At 47.7% G+C, this 18310-nt stretch overlaps 1 protein-coding gene across 8 annotated transcripts in view; it reads left to right on the top strand.

The window, feature by feature from the left end:
- Positions 1 to 1444, top strand: part of KANK1 (KN motif and ankyrin repeat domains 1) — a 205227-nt gene extending 203783 nt beyond the window's left edge. For all 8 annotated transcript variants that reach the window (XM_080668062.1, XM_080668063.1, XM_080668064.1 and 5 more), the window contains one exon: positions 413 to 1444. In XM_080668062.1, coding sequence (XP_080524188.1) covers positions 413 to 475 — 63 coding nt within the window. In that variant the 3' untranslated portion in view covers positions 476 to 1444. The remainder of the gene's footprint in view (positions 1 to 412) is intronic.
- The last annotated feature ends 16866 nt before the right edge of the window (positions 1445 to 18310 follow it).

Raw genomic sequence — 18310 nt, 5'->3', positions numbered from 1 at the left:
CAGCGGAGAAAGGACCCCTGCTTGTCCTCAGGAGACAACACACTCTCACACCCTCACATAAAGGGCTTATTCTGGGCAGAATTATTCAAATGGCTCATCCCAAGCCAACTAATACATATCGCCACGTTCCTGCCTTTTTTTGTAATGCAGGTAATGTGAATAGCAACCTGTGGTCCCAGAATCCACTCTTAGCAGGAAGTTGACTTCCCAGGACAGCTGGTCGCAGCACTGCTGAGCTCAGCTGGCTCCTGAGCACCTCCTGCTGGTGGACCTGTGTTCTGTGTTCCAGCTCCCTCTCTGTTTCTGGCTCACCAGTGGTTGTCAGCTATGGTAGACCGAGTTCCTATTCACAGAGGACACATCTGCCTAAGGTCACATACTAACCCCATTTTTTCCCTTTCCTGGTCTCTAGGGCACCCCTAGGCTTGGAAGGAAGACATCTCCTGGTCCCACCCACCGAGGTTCTTTTGATTGATTGTGTACAACTAGCCATCCATTTACATGCCACCATTAAGCTGCTAACTGTTCCTGTTGGGGTGACAGATACTGAATGTATGCTATTGTGCCTGAGCTCACCAGCAAACAGAATGCAAAAAGCCAAGGACGGAAGGCTGGAGCTGTCACGGTGGAAGCTGAGCCAGCAAGAGATTGTCGGCAGGCACATCCCGCCTCCCTTCCGGCCATCTTCCTTCTGTGGAGGGTACACTTGACCCGTCGCTGTTGCTGTTGAGTCTCTGCTCCGTTATGAACAGTCGTAGGAAACTGTAACCTGACCTGAGCGGGCAACTTCTACGTCTTCTCTCCACCCGCCCCCACCACCACTGCTGAGTGTCAGGTTCTCGCTGGCACGGTGTTTTCAGTTTCTCCTCAAGCGTTTATATTTACTGGTGTGGAACTATTGGGAAGCTCTTCAGAAATTCCATTCCAGGATGGTTTTGTTGATGTTTTTTTGTCTGTATTATTTTAAAGCAAGTTGAGATGACTTTGGTCATCAGCAACTTGGGCCTGGGCTGGTAGATTTCTGGGTTAAAATGAAAAGATGGAACTCTAAAAAAAAGTATAACACGTACAAAAGGAAATCTTTTCAGTTGGTTTTATCTCGGTGGATGTATTATATGAATTTTTATATAAAAGGTATCTATATAAAATTGACACAGTATTTTCAACTTTTATATTCCATGGTAATAAAAGACATGAAGAACTACATGTAACAGTACCATATTTTTATTAATAATTGCACAACTCTATTACCTGATGATAAAGGTTGAATTGTGTTAGAGGAATTGGCTATATATTTGCCTCTAGAGAAACACTGTGTAGTTCTCCACGTATTTATGGATTCCTTTATACCATGTCACACTTACCATGGTCTTATATGTATTTAAATGTTTGAAGTGCCTTAGACTCTTGCCATATTTTCAAAATAAAATTTCATTAAGCTCTCTGCTTGTCCCTGCTTCATCTCTGACAGCTGTGTGCCCGATGCTATTGACTTACAGCAGTGGCAGCACCGGCTGATGTGTTGCACAGGGAGGCTGAGTGCCCGGTCCGCCCGTCTTGCACTCTGACAACAGAAGACACCTCCTGCGAGCGCCCCAGCTCTGCTCAGTACTCAGGTTGCATGTCACGAGTCTGAAATTTAAGACCTCGTGAGGCAAGCAGTTCACCAGACAGGTAATCTCCAAGGGGAGCCGGTGAGCTCGCTCTTCTCACGTGCAGAGGCACCACACCTTGATTCTGAGTCTGGCCGCACCTGCCGGTGCTGGTGGAAACCCATGATGATAGGAGAGGAGAGACGGAGCCAGGCAGGCTTTTTATTTCAGGCAGCTGATGGCCCGGCGCCCCTGTCTCCAAGTCCCTTCTAAAAAGTAATGGGGATCGAGTCCGTCTCATTAAAATGAAGAGGCACGGTGGCCAAAATGCACACGAGGTGTTTGGGCAGAGTGGCTGGTGGTGGGTTTTTAACCCAGGTCATCGCGACAGCCAGGTGCATCGCAAAAGGATCACTGAGGCTTTTCTTCAACCTTTGTTTTCCTTCTTCCTCTCCTTCCTTCCTTTCTGTTGCTCATTCATCATTGAGCTCAAGAATAAGGCCAGCGACTAGAGTTTTCCAACAGGTGTGTGTCATCACCGTGCTTGCACTGGACAGCCTGTTTTCACGAGCTCAGACGTTAGCACCTTGGAGAGAAGAATTTTGGAGGCACTGGAGAAACACTGCTGGCAATTCAGGCCAACATGGGGCAGTAACAGAGGGACGGCTCAGTTCATGCCGGGGCCTCTGGGCAGAAGGGCCATGAAGCATGAAAAGGAGGCCACAGGTGCCGGGGTCACGAGCATCTCTTTCCCTCCTGGGACAGATCTGGCAGCTCTGGGATTTGGGCTAACCTTACGTTCAGATAGTTATTTAAGGCCAAGTTCCATCAGATCTGAAGTCGCACAGCAAATTAACGCAGAGGAGTGTTTGTGTTTGAAGAAACATGGGGCTGTGAGTTTTCTGCCTCTTAACCGCCTGACATGCCTTTTGAGCAAGGAGGGCTGTATCTCAGGTGGTTTGTGATCCTGGGAATTTTCATCATTGCATTTGAGGAAGGAAGGTGATTGAATTCCTACATCTGTGTGCTGCCATTTCAGACTTCTGGTGCTAAATTTCGCAAAAAGAACACAAGTACTTGTTTGACCGCGGAGTGAGGTCTTCTTCAGTACACATCTAGCTTCTGGGGAATGTCTGCTGCCCGCCTGCTGCCCGTGCCTTGTTTGCTCTGCTAACACTGGGCACTTGGAATGCTTTTTATCTTGGGATCTTGGCACGCTGTATAAACCAGCCTGAGTCTCCCCATTGGCACAGCTGCAAGTTATTGAGGCACAAATACAGAAAGGGGTTTGTGGGGGGACGCTTGGGCAAGGTCCCCAAGAGAGGCTGGCAGAGGGCTGGAGAGAGCTGATTTTAATTTCCAGCTTTACGGAAAAGCCAGTTTCCCAGACACCCTTGCCCTGGAAATTAAGAAGCTGAAGGCCAGCCCTGGCTGGGTAGCTCAGTTGGTTGGAGGGTCATCCCATGCACCTAGGGGTTGCAGGTTCAATTCCCAGTCAGGGCACTTACCTAGGTTGTGGGTTCGATCCCCAGTCGGGGTGGGTACAGGAGGCAACCAGTCGACGTGTCTCTCTCCGATTGATGTTTCCCCACCCTCTCTAAAATCAATAAACATATCCTCAAGTGAGGGTTTAAAGGAAGAAGAAGAAGCTGAAGGCCAGAGTCCACCCCAAGACTAAAGGGATGGAGTAATGGGAACTTTGAGACTTTAATGTTAAGTAAAACTGACAACTTGTCCTACTGTTAGGACTAAATGGACTAAACCCCATACTTACTACAGAGGTGGGCCTTGCTTCTGGGGAAAGTTACCCCAACACTATCTAGCACTAGTCCCCACAGTAAATGACATGTTGGGTCCCTACCGGTAATTTTTCGATACTCCCACGAGCACGGTTTCATCCCTGACTTAATGTAACACTGAAATACTGCAGCTATGTGATAGTGCTTGTTGACAGAATCAGGTAAGAAAACTGCAATTTTCCCCTCAAGGGAAATAACAGACGAGCCGTAATCTTTCTTTAAATGCTCGTGGGTCCTTTGAGGGGGAAGCCTGCTGCAAGCAGAGATACCTTTATTTTTGTGATACTTTGTGTGAGCTTCCCCCTTCACAGCAGCATAGGAATCTCCGCAGGGAGCTGGTGGGCATACAAATTCTGGGCCCACCCTGCAGATCTGCTTCTTTACGTCTGGGAATCTGTAAGGAGCATCCCTGGTGTTTCTCAGTGTGACCTTTGGTGCAGGCTGAGAATTTTATTCCTTCTGAGTTGTGAGAACACTACCCGCAAGTTCTTTTCTAAATAAGGTAGGCAAGGTGGAGCCTGGAGAAGTCATTTCTAGAAGGCCAGGAACCTGCTGCCACGGATCCACCTGTGTGTGTGGACGGGGAAGGGAGGTGGGGGCGGCTCAGTACATGAGCGACAGCAGCTGAGCAGGCAGACTGCTCTGGGAGTATTTTCCTGTTAATCTTTTCCTTCCCCGCTTCCTTGTGAAGCAGTAATGTTCCTGCACAGGAAGAAGGCCATGACCTGTTGCTCTGGCTTTGGAATAAATACAGTTTTCTATTTCCTTTTTTTACTGAAAGCGCAGGGTGTTTTTTTGTTTGTTTGTTTGTTTTTTAAGCCCCGGCCTTAGCCAGAGACTATTTCATTCTCCTTTGTGCCATGAGGAAATTACTCATCATATGTTAACTCCGTGCTTAGTTAGCATGGCTGTCATTTGGAAGCCAGCTGATTATAAAAGTATATTTAAGGCACATCTGCTGAAGATGATGACCACAAAGGATGTGGCTGAGTGGTTGGCCACAGTGTTCCAGAGCTGCACACACTCACTGCCCACCCACCAGAGTCCCTGGCCATTTCCTGGGTGGCGGGGGGTGCGGGGGGGGGGGGGGAAGAGGGGAAGGTTGGGAAGTGACAGTCAGCCCTTCAATGTGACAGATGGAGTTAGTCAGCACTTCTAATGGTGTCCCAGGATGTGGGGCCCGAATGCTAGCAGGGATTTTATAGAGAGGCAGGAAAGCAAAGCACCATGTTTATGGGTGCATGCCTGTACTGATGTGTCTGATTTTGAAGACATTTGGGGAGAAGCTGGCATTTTAGGAAACCAACTGCCCACTGTTTCTCCATGAAGACCTTTGATCAGTTAATAGGCAAGAAAATAGGAACTATATTCCTAATTTTCAGGTAATGGAAGCTGCATAGGAATATCCCTAAGACCAAAAGCCAATCTTGTATTTGGGCCAAAATAAATTTCACTTGTTCCTCATTCCCCAGCCAGTTAACCCAGCCCTGGACCCACCTGGAAGGGCGAGGCTATACAAAAGGGAGAATGAGAAAACAGCCTGTGTTCAACACTGGGACGGTTGGCTGTGGGAGACCCAGGGGCGGCTGGGCGGGTCACTTATTCGTCATCTGTCAGGCAGCAGCGATGCTGGCTATGATGGCATCTGCCCTGATATGAAATACGGAATGTGCGCAAGTAAACAGGTAATAAAGACAATATTCATTAATTTGGTTGAGTCCCTGAGAGTTCAGAGAGCTCATGGCCCAACCCTGTCCAAAACGTGTTACCCCATCCCCACCTCACCCCTCACCCCAAAAGCCAGTCTTCCTCCCGGCAGCTCACAGAGGTCAGCTACTGTGCTTGGGTTTGTCACACCACCTGCCAGGCTGAAAAGTCTTCCTGCCTGGCTGATACCTGCTAGTTGAATGCATGTGTGTAAAAAAAATAATTGAAGCGTGATGTTGGAAATCAGGTGAGTGTTACCATTAGGAAACGGGGAGGAGATGGCTGGGAGGGAGCCTGAGGGCTGCTGAGTGCCCGATGACCGTCCACTGCTATGTTCACTTCGTGGTAAGTCATCAGGCTGTATACTCAGGATTCGTGCACTTTCCTGTGTGTATGTTCTTTTTTTAAAAAAAAAAATATAAAGAATGAAAAAATTTGGTCAAAAAAGACCGTGGGGGTACGGGATAGATTTTGTTGAAGATCAGTGGGAACAAAGAGGTAGTGACTATAAAACTGAGAAGCCTTGGCCTTGCCTTTTCTTTACTGTTAATACGCAGCGTAGCATCCGATGGCTACCGTGGCCCAGGCGTCACCTTGTATAGTGGTCATTCGGGCTGTTCTCAGGTTCTCCCGTCCTTTTCTGGGTGCTGCTCGCCTGCTTCTGAAGTTGGGCCTGGCATGTCCTCGGCCCCGCCAGCCTGGGTTCCTGCGTGATGAGTAGAGTTCCCTTGCTGACCTGTGTTACCAGGTGCATGGGGGGCAAGAAATAAACCTTTATTGTGATAAGTTAGGGACGTCTGCAAGAGGTTTGTTAGGTTTTCTTTATTGGTATAGAAAGTGGGTGCTGCTGTCACTAGGTGACTTACAGAACATGGAAGAGTATTTGAATAATGCTTTTTTAAAAAGATATTTTTATAGATATCGGAGAAGGTAATATAAATGTCAATGATGAGAGAGAATTATTGATCAGCTGCCTCCTGCACACCCACTACAGGGGATCGAGCCTGCGACCCTGGGCATGTGTCCTGACCAGGAATGGAACTGTACCTCCTAGTTCCTAGGGTGATGCTCAACCACTGAGCCACCCTGGCCAGGTGAATGATGCTTTTCTTAATTTTCCTGAGGATGGTCTGTATCAGTCCCATCCTAGATGCCCAGGAGAGAAGGTAATATGTTACATAGATGCCTTAAAGCTAAATCTCTTTGGGAAGGATAGCCCTGTGCTATGTACCTTCTGACGCAGATTGTATCTCATAAACTCGGAGTTCTCAAACCTCAGTTCACACCAGAATCCCCCGGGGGGTGTGACAACACAGACCACAGAGTGTCTGATTCAGTAGGCCTGGGAAGAGGCCCAAGGACTGGTATTTCCCACAAGTTCCCAGGTGTGATGCTGCTGCTGCTGCTCCAGATGCCGCACTTTGAGAACTGCTGCTCAAGGCGAGGAGTGTTCAGTATTACAAGGAGACTCCCCTTATCCCAACCGCAGTACCTGCTGGCATCCTTGGTGTTTGTATTCTTTGTGGGGTTTTGTTTGTTTGCAGTTTCCAGTGACTAAGCCTTACAGTTAGCCAGTTTCCTGTGGACCCTTTGCTCCTCGATTTAAAAACTGAATTTTACAAAGGTGCACTTGTTTAATGGCAAATCGGTCTTTCTGTAGCTTGTATAATATATCCAGTGTGTATAATCCTGTATTTATCCAGAGTTGGGTTTTAGCATTTGGCCAGAGGACGTGACTTTAATCATAGCCGCCATGTAAGAAAAATGACACACACATTATACTTAGAAAGAAAGAAAATCTTTCTTCATGCTAATCCCACGGGGCCTCTCTCTGCGCCGGCTCCCTCCCTCGTGAATCCTCATTTAAGAATCACCCTCTGGTTCTGAAAGCCCAGTGGGGGCCCGAGGAGAGGGCGTGCTGCATCGAGCCTCCCTCAGCTGCTGCCTCTGAATTCCATCTCTGTGTTCTCGTGCTGCCACCGGGCAGAGGCACACAAGGCGTCCCTGTACAGAGCCGGGGCAGCGGTCCTCCTGGATGCTCATGCCAAGGTCGGAGAGACAGAGCATCTGTGAGGGAAGCCACGGGGGCCCATGGGAGCAGGAACCCACCCGAGGGAGCTCCCGCCTAGAGGCATGCAGTGTGTGTCCATAGCTCTGGGGCCAGAGACTGAATTGAGATGAGTAAGAAGAGGATGGAGAAATCAGTGTTTCACTGGGAAACTGGAGGCCATTGTTTATGTCCTCCCCCGCCTCTAAATTCATCTCCGAGAGACAAGGCTCACTTTTAGAAAGTACGCTTGCTGATCCTGATTGACAGCAGGCGTTGAATGACCAAAGAACACGAATGAAGTTGTCCCACACGCTTCATTCAGTCATCGTTAGGGTATATGACCAAGTATATCACCAATAGCCAGAAGCTTGGTGACGGCCATAAAAACCCCTGCTGTGTGGTCCGGTCTGTGTCACGTTTAAACAGGACAGTCAGAGTTCACCTTTCTGTGTCAGAGTTTAGTGACTCCAGCTTGGGAGGCCAGTAACCCTGCCGTTGCTAGAGCACAAGAGACTTTGACTCATGGACTTGCTCTGCTAGATTTTTACCTGTGCTTCTAATCCGCATTGAAATTAGGGAAGCCAAACACTGCCATTACCCGCCAATAAGTTTTATAAAGATGACCTGTCAGTGATCGGTTCATACTCTGACCTCTACATGCACAGGAGTTTTCCAGATGCCAACATGAGGGATATTAACTGCTACCAACAACCCACCCAACCCCACCTGGGTAGGGAAGTCCCGTATTAGCCGGCATCCATGCAAACATAAGTAAGCGTCGTTTTTCTTGGCTTTGCTTCTCCCACGTGTGTTCGTTTGATGCCTAATAAAAAGTGACTTTCAATTCTGGTGCTCCTTCTCTGGTTTCTGCCACGATATTAAACACATCTAGAGTTGAAGACCAGTGGAAGATATTCAGCTGTCAGCTCCAAGCAATGCAAGGGAAGAAGTAATCTATAGGAACTCATTTTATCTGAAGGTGAAAGTTGCTTCTAATACATGTGATTTCTTCAAGGAGTGCATCATTCTCTAATTTCTAGGGGGGCATGTTAGCTGAGTATGGCCACAGTAATGCTGTGTAGCAGGCCGACCTGAAAGCCTCCTGACATACAATAAGCATGTATTGCTACATGTCTGGGTGGTCAGTGAGTTGGCTCCCCTGACCTTGGCCAGCACTCCCCACTGTCAGCTGTCCCAGGCTGGCTTTGGTCAGGGAGCTGAGGGCTATTCGGCTTCATTGCATGTGACTCTGATCTTGCGGCGAGTAGCCCAAGCATGGTCTCACAACTCTCACAAAGACACAAGAAGGACAACTGGACACGGCTGCTTGAGACTTAAGCTCAGAACTGGCACCTCATCATTTCTATGGCCCAATCAAGTTACAAGGCCAGCCAGGATTCAAGGAGATTGGGAAACAAATCCTGCCTCTTTAATTTGTGAGAAGAATTGCAAAGACACATGCTCAAGTGTTTGGCTATAAACAAGAAGTTTGGAGCAATAAATTCATCATAGTGAGGTCCTCCCCCAAGAGTAGTTCTCAGTGGGATTTGGGAGGGTGCTCAAGAGCCATCCTTCCATTAACCTCCTCCAATACCTGTGGGGAAGGGTGAAGACAGTTACATCTGGAAGAGCCTCTTCCATGGCAGAGGCCTCATTGTCACCATGGGGGAGCCCCTACCTGGAGTTACCTGCCTCAGAGCACCCCGTGGCGGTGAACTTAAGCAGTGGACAGAAGATGGTAACCTCAGAATCACGGAGTGGTAGCCCCAAGCAGCTGGAAGTGGAGAGTGTTAGAAGAGTCTTGGGAGTGCATTTCAAAGGCTGTTTTGGAGGAGGGTCAGGGTGAGGTCCACTGAGGGAGGGAGGATAGATGGCTCCAGCCAGTCCTCACTGAGGAGCCTTCACTGGAGAGCAGGGGAATTTGACCTTCACAGCGTTGGCTTCCCGCCGGCAGAATCAAAGAGGACAGTGGCAAGAGCTGTGTTAGAATCCCCCCCAAGCTCTTAGCAGACAAGCATGACCTTCAAGCATGATTTTCACCACAGGCTTCTTCCTGTGGCCAACAGGGAGAGGCCCCACAGTCATTTCTGAATTCTAGTCCATGGAATTGCTCAGAGGCAGTCTTCCAGGTCTGTCTGGCTCAGTCTCTGGGCAGTTACTAAAGGCTAACCCTACCCCTTCGATAGCTGACCCCAGCCTAGTGGATCACATGGAGCCTGGACATTGTGGCGTGCCCGGGGGGAGTGAGTGTTGAGGGGAGGGGCGGGGGCAGGGAGTTGGCAGAGAAGTGAGCAGACTTCTCCCTTGCTTAAGGGCATTATAACCCTCTGGCTCACTCTAGATATAAGCTGTCTACTGAAATCCCAAAATATTGAGGCATGTACTCCACGTCCTACTGGAAAGATGGAGCAGGCTGCAGTCATCACTTTAGTCAAGCCTGAGAGCCATGCTGATAGGAGAAAAGTGAAACTAATGGGAGGAGCAAGGAGAAGAACTACGATACCCAGCTAGCACCTTGTGAGGCACTGGAGAATGGCGTTCACCAGCCTGTGGCTGCCCCTCCTTGTGCTCACAGGAGAAGGCTGAGACGCCTAGTGGCCTGCGGTTCCTCGCTGCAGACAGACGCTGAAGCTGTGCTGGAGCTAAGATAGATGTTTCCTTTCATTTGCATCAGGGAGAGCACCGAAGGTAGGCCAGGGCGTCCTCAGCACAGCTGGCTTTCGATGTCACGGAGATCTCCTCTGTGCCTGGGTTCCAGGATCACCTGGGCCACGCTGTGCTGCGGCCTCGGCTCCCTCCCAGGGATCCCTCATTCCCCACAACCAAAGGGGCGAGTGACCCAGCCTCCTTGACTGAGGGAGTGGAGGGTTCCTGGCTCAGCAGGGTTTTCTGCACAGTGAGGCAGATTCTACTTGGTGTTCACAAGTCTCAAGGCAGCCGGTCACACATCTGAAGGACAGAAAGGGATGAGCTAGTTTTGTGCTGCTTCATAAGGAAGAGGGTCCGAGTGCTGAGCCAAAAATGCAACAAGAAGCACACACACTACATTTAAACGGTTCCCCGAGGAGGAAGTGAACCAGGAAAAGTTCACTCAACTAAATCCACTAGAGACATGTTTGTTCAACTAAATAAATTCTGACCGAGCACCTCTGGTCCCTCTGTGAGGGGCTTGCTAAGGGGTGTGGGAGCTTGCGTGGGCTTCCTGAGGTCCCCACCAGCACTGAGACCACTCCCTCCAATTCCTCCAAGCCCTTTGCCAGTTTTACGATTCCTCTGTGTAGCCTGACCTATCAGCTCCCCCTAGTGGCCAGCAGTGGGCACACCCAAGCATGAGTCAGTCTTCAAATAATGGTATTTTTTTCAAACAAGATTTCATAGGTACAAAAATCAATCTAATGTTATCTCCACTAATCCCACTGGGTTGTAGGGATGATGAGACAGAAAGCTGGGCATATGGCTCTCAGCAAGACTCACATGCCTTAGTCAGTGCCGAGGGATTCCATAGAGAGAGATGACGCATTGCGTTGAATTATAAGGAAACTGAGACAGTTATTGGAAAATGTAAGTGTAGCTTTGGTTCACCAAGCAGGTTAGTCTTTTTTTTTCATTTTTAATGGACAATTTCAAGTAAAATGTTACAGACACACACAAAAATCAATGTAACTACAAGCATTTTTTAAAAACCGAATAAATCAGCAATCTAAGATTTTACCACATATAATAATGGTGTCACTTCATGAAACTACGTGTGTGTGTGTGTGTATGTGTGTGTGTTTTCTGGGTCTCAAGGTAAGATGCATTTGTTAGTGGGTAGAGTAGAAGTTCTGAAAGTTTGGAAAACCCAGATCTAGAACATAGTGCAAGCAGGTCCTTTGTACTTTTAGTTCTTCGTGGCAAGGACTTCTGGGGGGATCATCTTCAGGCACCCATTTGGACTCATCCTGAGTCTAGGACTTGAGCGGAGGGAACAGCATAAAAGCGGGAGAAGATACAGTCCCTGGTCATCGAGGGGTAAGACATAGTTGACAAACAGCCGCACTCAAGTAGAGAAAAACCCAAAGCCTGCTGTAGGGCAGCAGGCACCTGAGAAAGGCTGAGGCAGGTAGCACCAAGGCTGGGAGGAGAGCTGTGGGAACAGAAATTGAGGGGTGGGGGTGCTGGGGAGATTTGTCCCAAGATGTGCCATGAAGGAAACAAAGAGCATGGAAGTGCCAGAGGAAAAGAAGGCTAAGGCTGGAAAGGACTTTTCAGACTAACGTCATTACCAGCTCAAATTTTTCCTGATAAACCGTATCTACAGCAAGTGCCTTCTCTTTCAAAGTTAGCTGATTTCTCCCTCTTGTCACTTTTAATTTTTTAAATTGTAAAATACATATAGCATGAAGAGTGCCATTTTAACTCTTTTTAAGTGTAAAATTCAGTGGTGTTAAGTGCATCCACATTGTTGTGTAACCATCACCACTATCCCTTTCCAAATCATCCTCATCTGTAACTAACAGAAACGGTAACCATCAAGCAATAACTACCCATTTCCCACGCCCCCTCCCCTGACAGCCTCAATGCTACTCTCTGTCTCTGAATTTGCCTTTCTAGATATCTCACATGTGTGAAATCATGCAATATTTGTCTTTTGTGTCTGGGTTATTTCATTTAGCATAATGTCTTCAAGGTTCATCCATGGTGTAGCATGTGTCAGCACTTCATTCCATTTTATGACTGAACGATCAGTGCACCAGTGGGGTCCCTCAGCCTGGCCTGCGGGGATCGGGCCAAAACCAGCTCTCCAACATCCCCCTAGGGGTCCCGGATTGCAAGAGGGCAGTTCTCGGGTGACGCACCCTCGAATAGGGCTCCTTCTTCTCTGGTTCTGGGTGCGTCACCTGAGAACTGCAGCTGCCAAGTCACTGCAGCTCGGCAGCTCCTGCATTGAGCATCTGCCTCCTAGTGGTCAGTGCGTGTCATAGCTACTGGTCAAAGCATCTCCCCCTGGTGGTCATTGCGCATCTTAGCTACCGGTCAGATGTTTGCATAGGCATTTGCGCTGTGCCAGCACAGCCAAGGGTTCGGCGAGCCTGGGGGAGGGCCGGCGAAGGATGAAGAAAAGACAGACAAAGAGAATAAGCTGGATCTACGTGGATCTTCTGTGCGTGACTGAGACCACAGAACAGATCCAGACTGCAAGCTGATGCTTTATTTTATAGTCAGAGGTAAACAACATAATTTACAATGTTCTTGTAAGTTTCACTTGTTTTGGCAGCACTTGCTGCACCTCCACAGCCCATTAGCTACCCAGGAAGGATCTAGGGAGGGTCACAAGATCAAGCTTAATTATACTAAGAGGGCTGTGCCCTCTAAGCTGGGACTTGTTTGCGGCTTTGCCAGCAGGTCAGTCCGAGGCTTAACCCTATAACCACTCCCTACATCTCGCCCTTCTTTTAATTTTAAGCTACTAATAATGGAAGTAAAACTTAAACATCAAGAACAAAGTTCTGACTATTAAAATATTAACAAAACAATGCCAATGAAGAACCCAATAACAAAACAATGCCAATGTAAAACCCAGACATGGTTATTAATAAAACAATGCCAATGCAACACTACAATAGTAGAGAAATCAAACTACAGCAACATTTTTCTACTAAATGAAAGTTTCTTTTGCTGATTTACTCAGGAGTCCTCGGACTTGGCTGCGTAAGAGTTTGCAGAAGACTGGCAGCTAACCAATGCTAGCATGGCCAGAAACATGATTGAGGGAGTAGCTTCCACTTCTTGCTTTTCTGCCATCTGCTGGGCCTCAGTTGTTAATTTCTTCAGCTGACCCCATGTTGGCACCTCAGTCTTTTGTATAGCCTTCGTCATCTTCCTTTTCTGCTTTGCTGTCATCGGGGCAACTCTCAGTCTTTTGAACGATGGGACAAGGATCTTCTCTGGGTCCATTGTGGTGACGTACGTAACGCTCTGGAACCCAAATTGGCTGCACTGCTCCTTCTGGAAAGATACAAACACAACCTCTTCCCCACATCATTACTGGATCTGGTCCAAACCATTGTCCAGTTTGTGCATCCTTCCATCGGGCTAACCCCGCAGAGGCTATTGTACAGGAGGCCCGATGCCTTTCGGCTGCTGTATGACCCTCTGCATCGCAATTCAAAAAATTCAAAGTATAAAGAACATGACTGAGTTTGTTTTGAGGTGACACATAACATCCGTCTCCCCCTTTCTCTTTAGTAATTGCATGTTAAGAATACAATTTGCTCTTTCCACTATTGCTTGACCTTGAGGGTTGTAAGGGATACCAGTTTTATGACAAATTTGATATTGCTGACAAAAATGTTGAAAAGCAGAACTAGTGTATGTGGGTCCATTGTCTGTCTTTAGCTCTAAAGGAGGACCTAGTACCACAAAGGCAGCTAGGCAATGATTCTGCTTGTTTAGGGGGTAAAAGGAGAGGCTTATGAGCAACAGTAAGCTCTCCAAATGTTTGTATCAGACGCCCATCATCCCAAACCTGCCGGCGCTGTTCCCTTGCTTCCTCCAATCCTTGCTCATATTTGGGAGGAAGCGCATCGTCCAGAGGGCTCTCTCCCACAGGAGCTGTAGCCCCAGGGACTGGAGGAGGTGGCGGAGGCGCTGATGGTGGAGTTGGAAGCCTTTGGCAACTTTCCCCCATCTGTCTTGATTCCCCTGCCACATTCCTCCACTCCCCTTCTGGAGTGGGCTCTAGGCAATCCCAAATCAGGGACCACAGACTGAAAGTAGAGGCAGGCATTTCCTCTGGACCTTCAGCTATATAATGATCGTGAAGTTGTTTTCCTACCTTCTCCCATGCCTCTATATTTACCTTTTCTTCCTCAGAAAACCATGGGCAGGTTTTACTCACAAAATCCAAAAAATCGAAAAGCTGTTCATACCTCACAGAACAGCCCCTTGCTTGGAGCATAGCCTTAAGCATGGATATGCATACATTCTTTCCCTGCGATCCTGAATTTCCCATGTTTTACACCTAGCTAGTACTACACCCCTACCTTACTTACTGCGTGCGCACGCCTGGGGGCCTCCTTTCACCTGACAATTGCAGTTCCCTCACACTCAGGTCTGCATTGAGTGCCACTTGGGCCAAACTCAGCCCCGCATTGGGCGCCACTTGTGCCGCGCCAGCACAGCCAAGGGTTCAGCGAGCCTGAGGGAGGGCCGGCAAAGGATGTAGAAAAGACAGACAAAGAGAATAAGCTGGGTCTACATGGATCTTCTGTACCTGGCTGAAGCCACAGAACAGATCCAGACTGCAAGCTGATGCTTTATTTTATAGTCAGAGGTAAACAAGGTAATTTACAATGTTCTTGTAAGTTTCACTTGTTTTGGCAGCACCTGCTGCACCTCCCACAGCCCATTAGCTACCCAGGAAGGATCTAGGGAGCAGTCACAAGATCAAGCTTAATTATGCTAAGAGAGCTGTGCCCTCTAAGCTGGGACTTGTTTGCGGCTTTGCCAGCAGGTCAGTCTGAGGCTTAACCCTATAACCGCTCCGTACAGGCATTTATATATATAGACAATAATATTCCATTGTGTGCATATGCTACATTTCCTTTATCCATGTGTTGATGGACACTTGGGTTGGTATCACCACCTCATTTTAAAATGGAGAAACGAAAGCTCTGAGTGGCTTTTGCCATGATACCCTTTTATTTCACATTTTGCTCTGGATTCAAATAGTGAAAAATAACAAACCTTGTATAGCACTGAACTACATACCAGGTACTGTTCTGATGGCTTTATATATGTTAACTGATTTTTTTTTTACCTCACCACAAACCTAGGAGGTAGTTGCACACCATTACTTTCTACTTTTTAATGATGAGGACACTGAAGCATAGAGAGGTTAAGTAATTTGGTCAAGGTCACACAGTTAAGGCAAAGCCTGGCCAAAGCAACAGGTCTCACTGGGATTTTATATATATATAAAACATATATAAAATATTATATATATATACATATATATGTGTATATATATGTATGTATATATATATAATACTTATTATATATTTATTATAAATATATATACAATATATATATTTATTAACTTCAGAGAGGGAGAGATAGAAACATCAATGATGAGAGAGAATCATCATTGCCTCCCACATGCCCCCCACTGGGGATTGAGCCCACAACCAGGTATGTACCCTGACCAGGAATTGAACCATGACCTCCTGGTTCATAGGTCGATGCTCAACCACTGAACCACACCGGCCAGACTGGGATTATATTTTTAATGTTAGAGACTTGATCCCAAAAGGAAATCAGTCAAGGTGCCCTTTATCTGAGATGAATTCAAAAAGGCAAGTTTGTTTCAGGGACAAGACTGGACGTTGAGTGACATCTGTCTTTTACACAAGCATCCACGGCCCCAAACTCTTCCTGGGTCTCAGGGACAGTCTCCTCCCCTAATCAGGATGATCTAGGAACTACATGGTAAATAAAAGTCCTTCGGGCCCAAAATCGGTTCCCTAAAAAGTTCTAGAGTGCTCAGTTAAAGACACACCAATCTAAAAGTGTAAGTACTCAGTTACCCATATGCCTCAGAGTCTCGAACTCCAGGCCACCGCAGCCTGGAGTAGTTAGGGGTAGGCCAGTATCTGCAGGCCTCAGAAGAGCCACACAAGCACCCAACAACCCTGCCCCTGCTATGTTTAGGTCATGTGGCTCACTGACTAAGAAGACAGAAACTATTAGAAAAAAGCTGAAGAGAATCTGCAGCTGCTTTCTCCAAGCTGTTAGTTATACTTGGAAAAGCAAGTGATGAGGAAATCACTCCCACCCCAAGGCGAGGGAAATAGGAAAGTGGTAGACTGTCTGCAGTGAAACACACAAGAACACTTACTTTCCAGGCGCCGCCGCTGAGAAACTGTTATTAGAAAGCCTGTGTCCCTGGCGAGTGGCTGCCTCAGTTCTCCCGGTTGTGGGTTCAGCCAGGAAGTCTAAGGACTTCAGCTAAGAGGTCAACGAGAATGGAACTTATTTACCTGCTGCAGCACATCGGCTGTGGCTTTGACAAGACTCCTCAAAGGTGTTTCCAAAGTGACCTGTTTGCTGGCCCCTGCCATTGCTTGGGGAAGCCACCGCCTACTAAAATAGCAAAGACTGCTATTTTATGCACCCAGCCACTTCTTCCCTTCGGCTTCAACACACCAGTGTTGACCAACGTCTCCTACCTCCGAAGTCAGGTACCACAGAAATCAGGGTGAAACAGCCCACGGAAGGAACTGTTTTTCCTGCCATAGATTGGAGACGACAGTTCCAGAACCATACTCTGGCACTCAATAAAACCCCATCCACCCCCAGCTCTGTAAATAACTCCTGTGACACCTCCTCTGGCCCAGAAGTCTTCACAGAAGGGCACCCTCTGTTCTCATGAAGCCTAAGACCCTGTCCAGAGCCAGGGCAAGAAAGAATCCATGGAAGCAGGAACCCAGCAAAACTGACAGGCTACACAGCACTCTGCCATCATGTGCAGACCTCAGAGGAGTCACACAAGCACCCAAACTGCCCCGATTACATTTAGGTCATGTGACTTGCTGACCAGGAAGAGAGGAACTTGCAGAGTGAAAGCCAAAGAGCATCCACAGCTTCTTTCCAAGCCTGCGATACCGGAAAAGCAAGTGATGAGGAACTCACATGAGACCATGCTTGTAAAAGCATCTTGTGAACTTGCACAGGCCCGCTGGAAGTATTAGCTGTCCTGTTAAGATCAGATCGTTTCTTTCTCTTGAGGTCAGGTTGTTTTCCTCCCAAGTTTCACTCTCTGGCACCCCTCCCCAGTGCACACAGGCACTCACACAAAAACGGTGTCCCCAAGTTGCCCGGTGAGCATGAACCGCAGCTGGGCCATGGGTGACCACGTAAGCTACAGATGTCCATGTCCAGATTGGGTTGTCCACTGCGGTGCTGAGCCCAGGCAAGCTGCTCTAGTGGGTGAAAAAGAAAAAAAAAGAGCCCACTGGGCAGTGGGAAGGTTTTTCTGAAGAATCTACAGCTTGTCTTTGTGGGGTGTGAGGAGGAGGAGGTCTTCTCTGCCATCAGGATGTGCTGTGAGGTGGTACCTGGGCTTCATTCACTCCTGTGATCTCTCAGCATTGGACTAGTTGATGCCACCACTGCTCCACGTTGCGCTGTAGAATGTTCAAGGCTCATTCCCATCCCACATATTTCAGGCTCCCTCCTCTGTAACAGTTTCCTTACCTGTCCTCCCATTCAATAGCAGCTGAGACATATCGGTTCCTTCCCGTGGGCCTGATACTGAGCTAAGCACTTCACATGCACAACATGAAATCCCATAGCTAGGTGGTCACCACATCCACCAGTCCCACCTCCCTAACAGCTCATGGCCATCCCCTTCTCCCACTGCTAGTCCCTCAGTTCAGGGCACCACCACTCCTGGGTTGCTGCAGGAGGGTCCTACTTGGTTCTCCCCACTTCCAGCCTTGTTTCCCTTCAGCGTGGACATATTATTTCCTTTTAAAGCTACTCGATGGCTCCCTCACTTCCTCTGTGGTCTGACATGGTGCAGGTTCCTCTGTAATTCGGGTTCAGCCCATCCATTCCTCCTATACTCTCCAACGAAGCCAAACCACAGGGATTCTTAACCATAAGCCCTCAGGTCACCCGTTTTATTACTCATAACTTCTCCTCACTATGTTCCACAAAGATTTCAGGCTCCTTGAGTTCTCTCATTTCTGAACATCAAACACTGGTCTTTTTACCAAGGAAATATGTGCATGTTGTCGACAGCATGCCCCTCCCACAAGGATTACAATGGATAGCCTTATCCAGACCAGTGGATATATCAGTAGATAATCAGAATTGATCAGGACAATACACTCCTAATACACTGAGTGGCCAGATTATTATGATCTCTGAATGCATAATAATCTGGCCACTCAGTATATATCCTATATAATAAAAGGCTAATATGCAAATTGTCCCCTCAACCAGGAGTTCGACCAGCAGGCAGGCCGGCCAACTGCCCACATCCCCTCCCCCTGGCCAGGCTGGCCAGACCCCACCCATGCACGAATTCATGCACCGGGCCTCTAATATATATATATATATATATATATATATATATATATATATATATATATATATATATATTTACACACACACAC

This window comes from Plecotus auritus (genome assembly GCF_963455305.1).
Source record: "Plecotus auritus genome assembly, chromosome: 5".
NCBI classification, from domain to species: Eukaryota; Metazoa; Chordata; class Mammalia; order Chiroptera; family Vespertilionidae; genus Plecotus; species Plecotus auritus.
The sequence above is the reverse complement of the archived record's forward strand: the minus strand, read 5'-3'. Positions and strand labels throughout refer to the sequence as shown.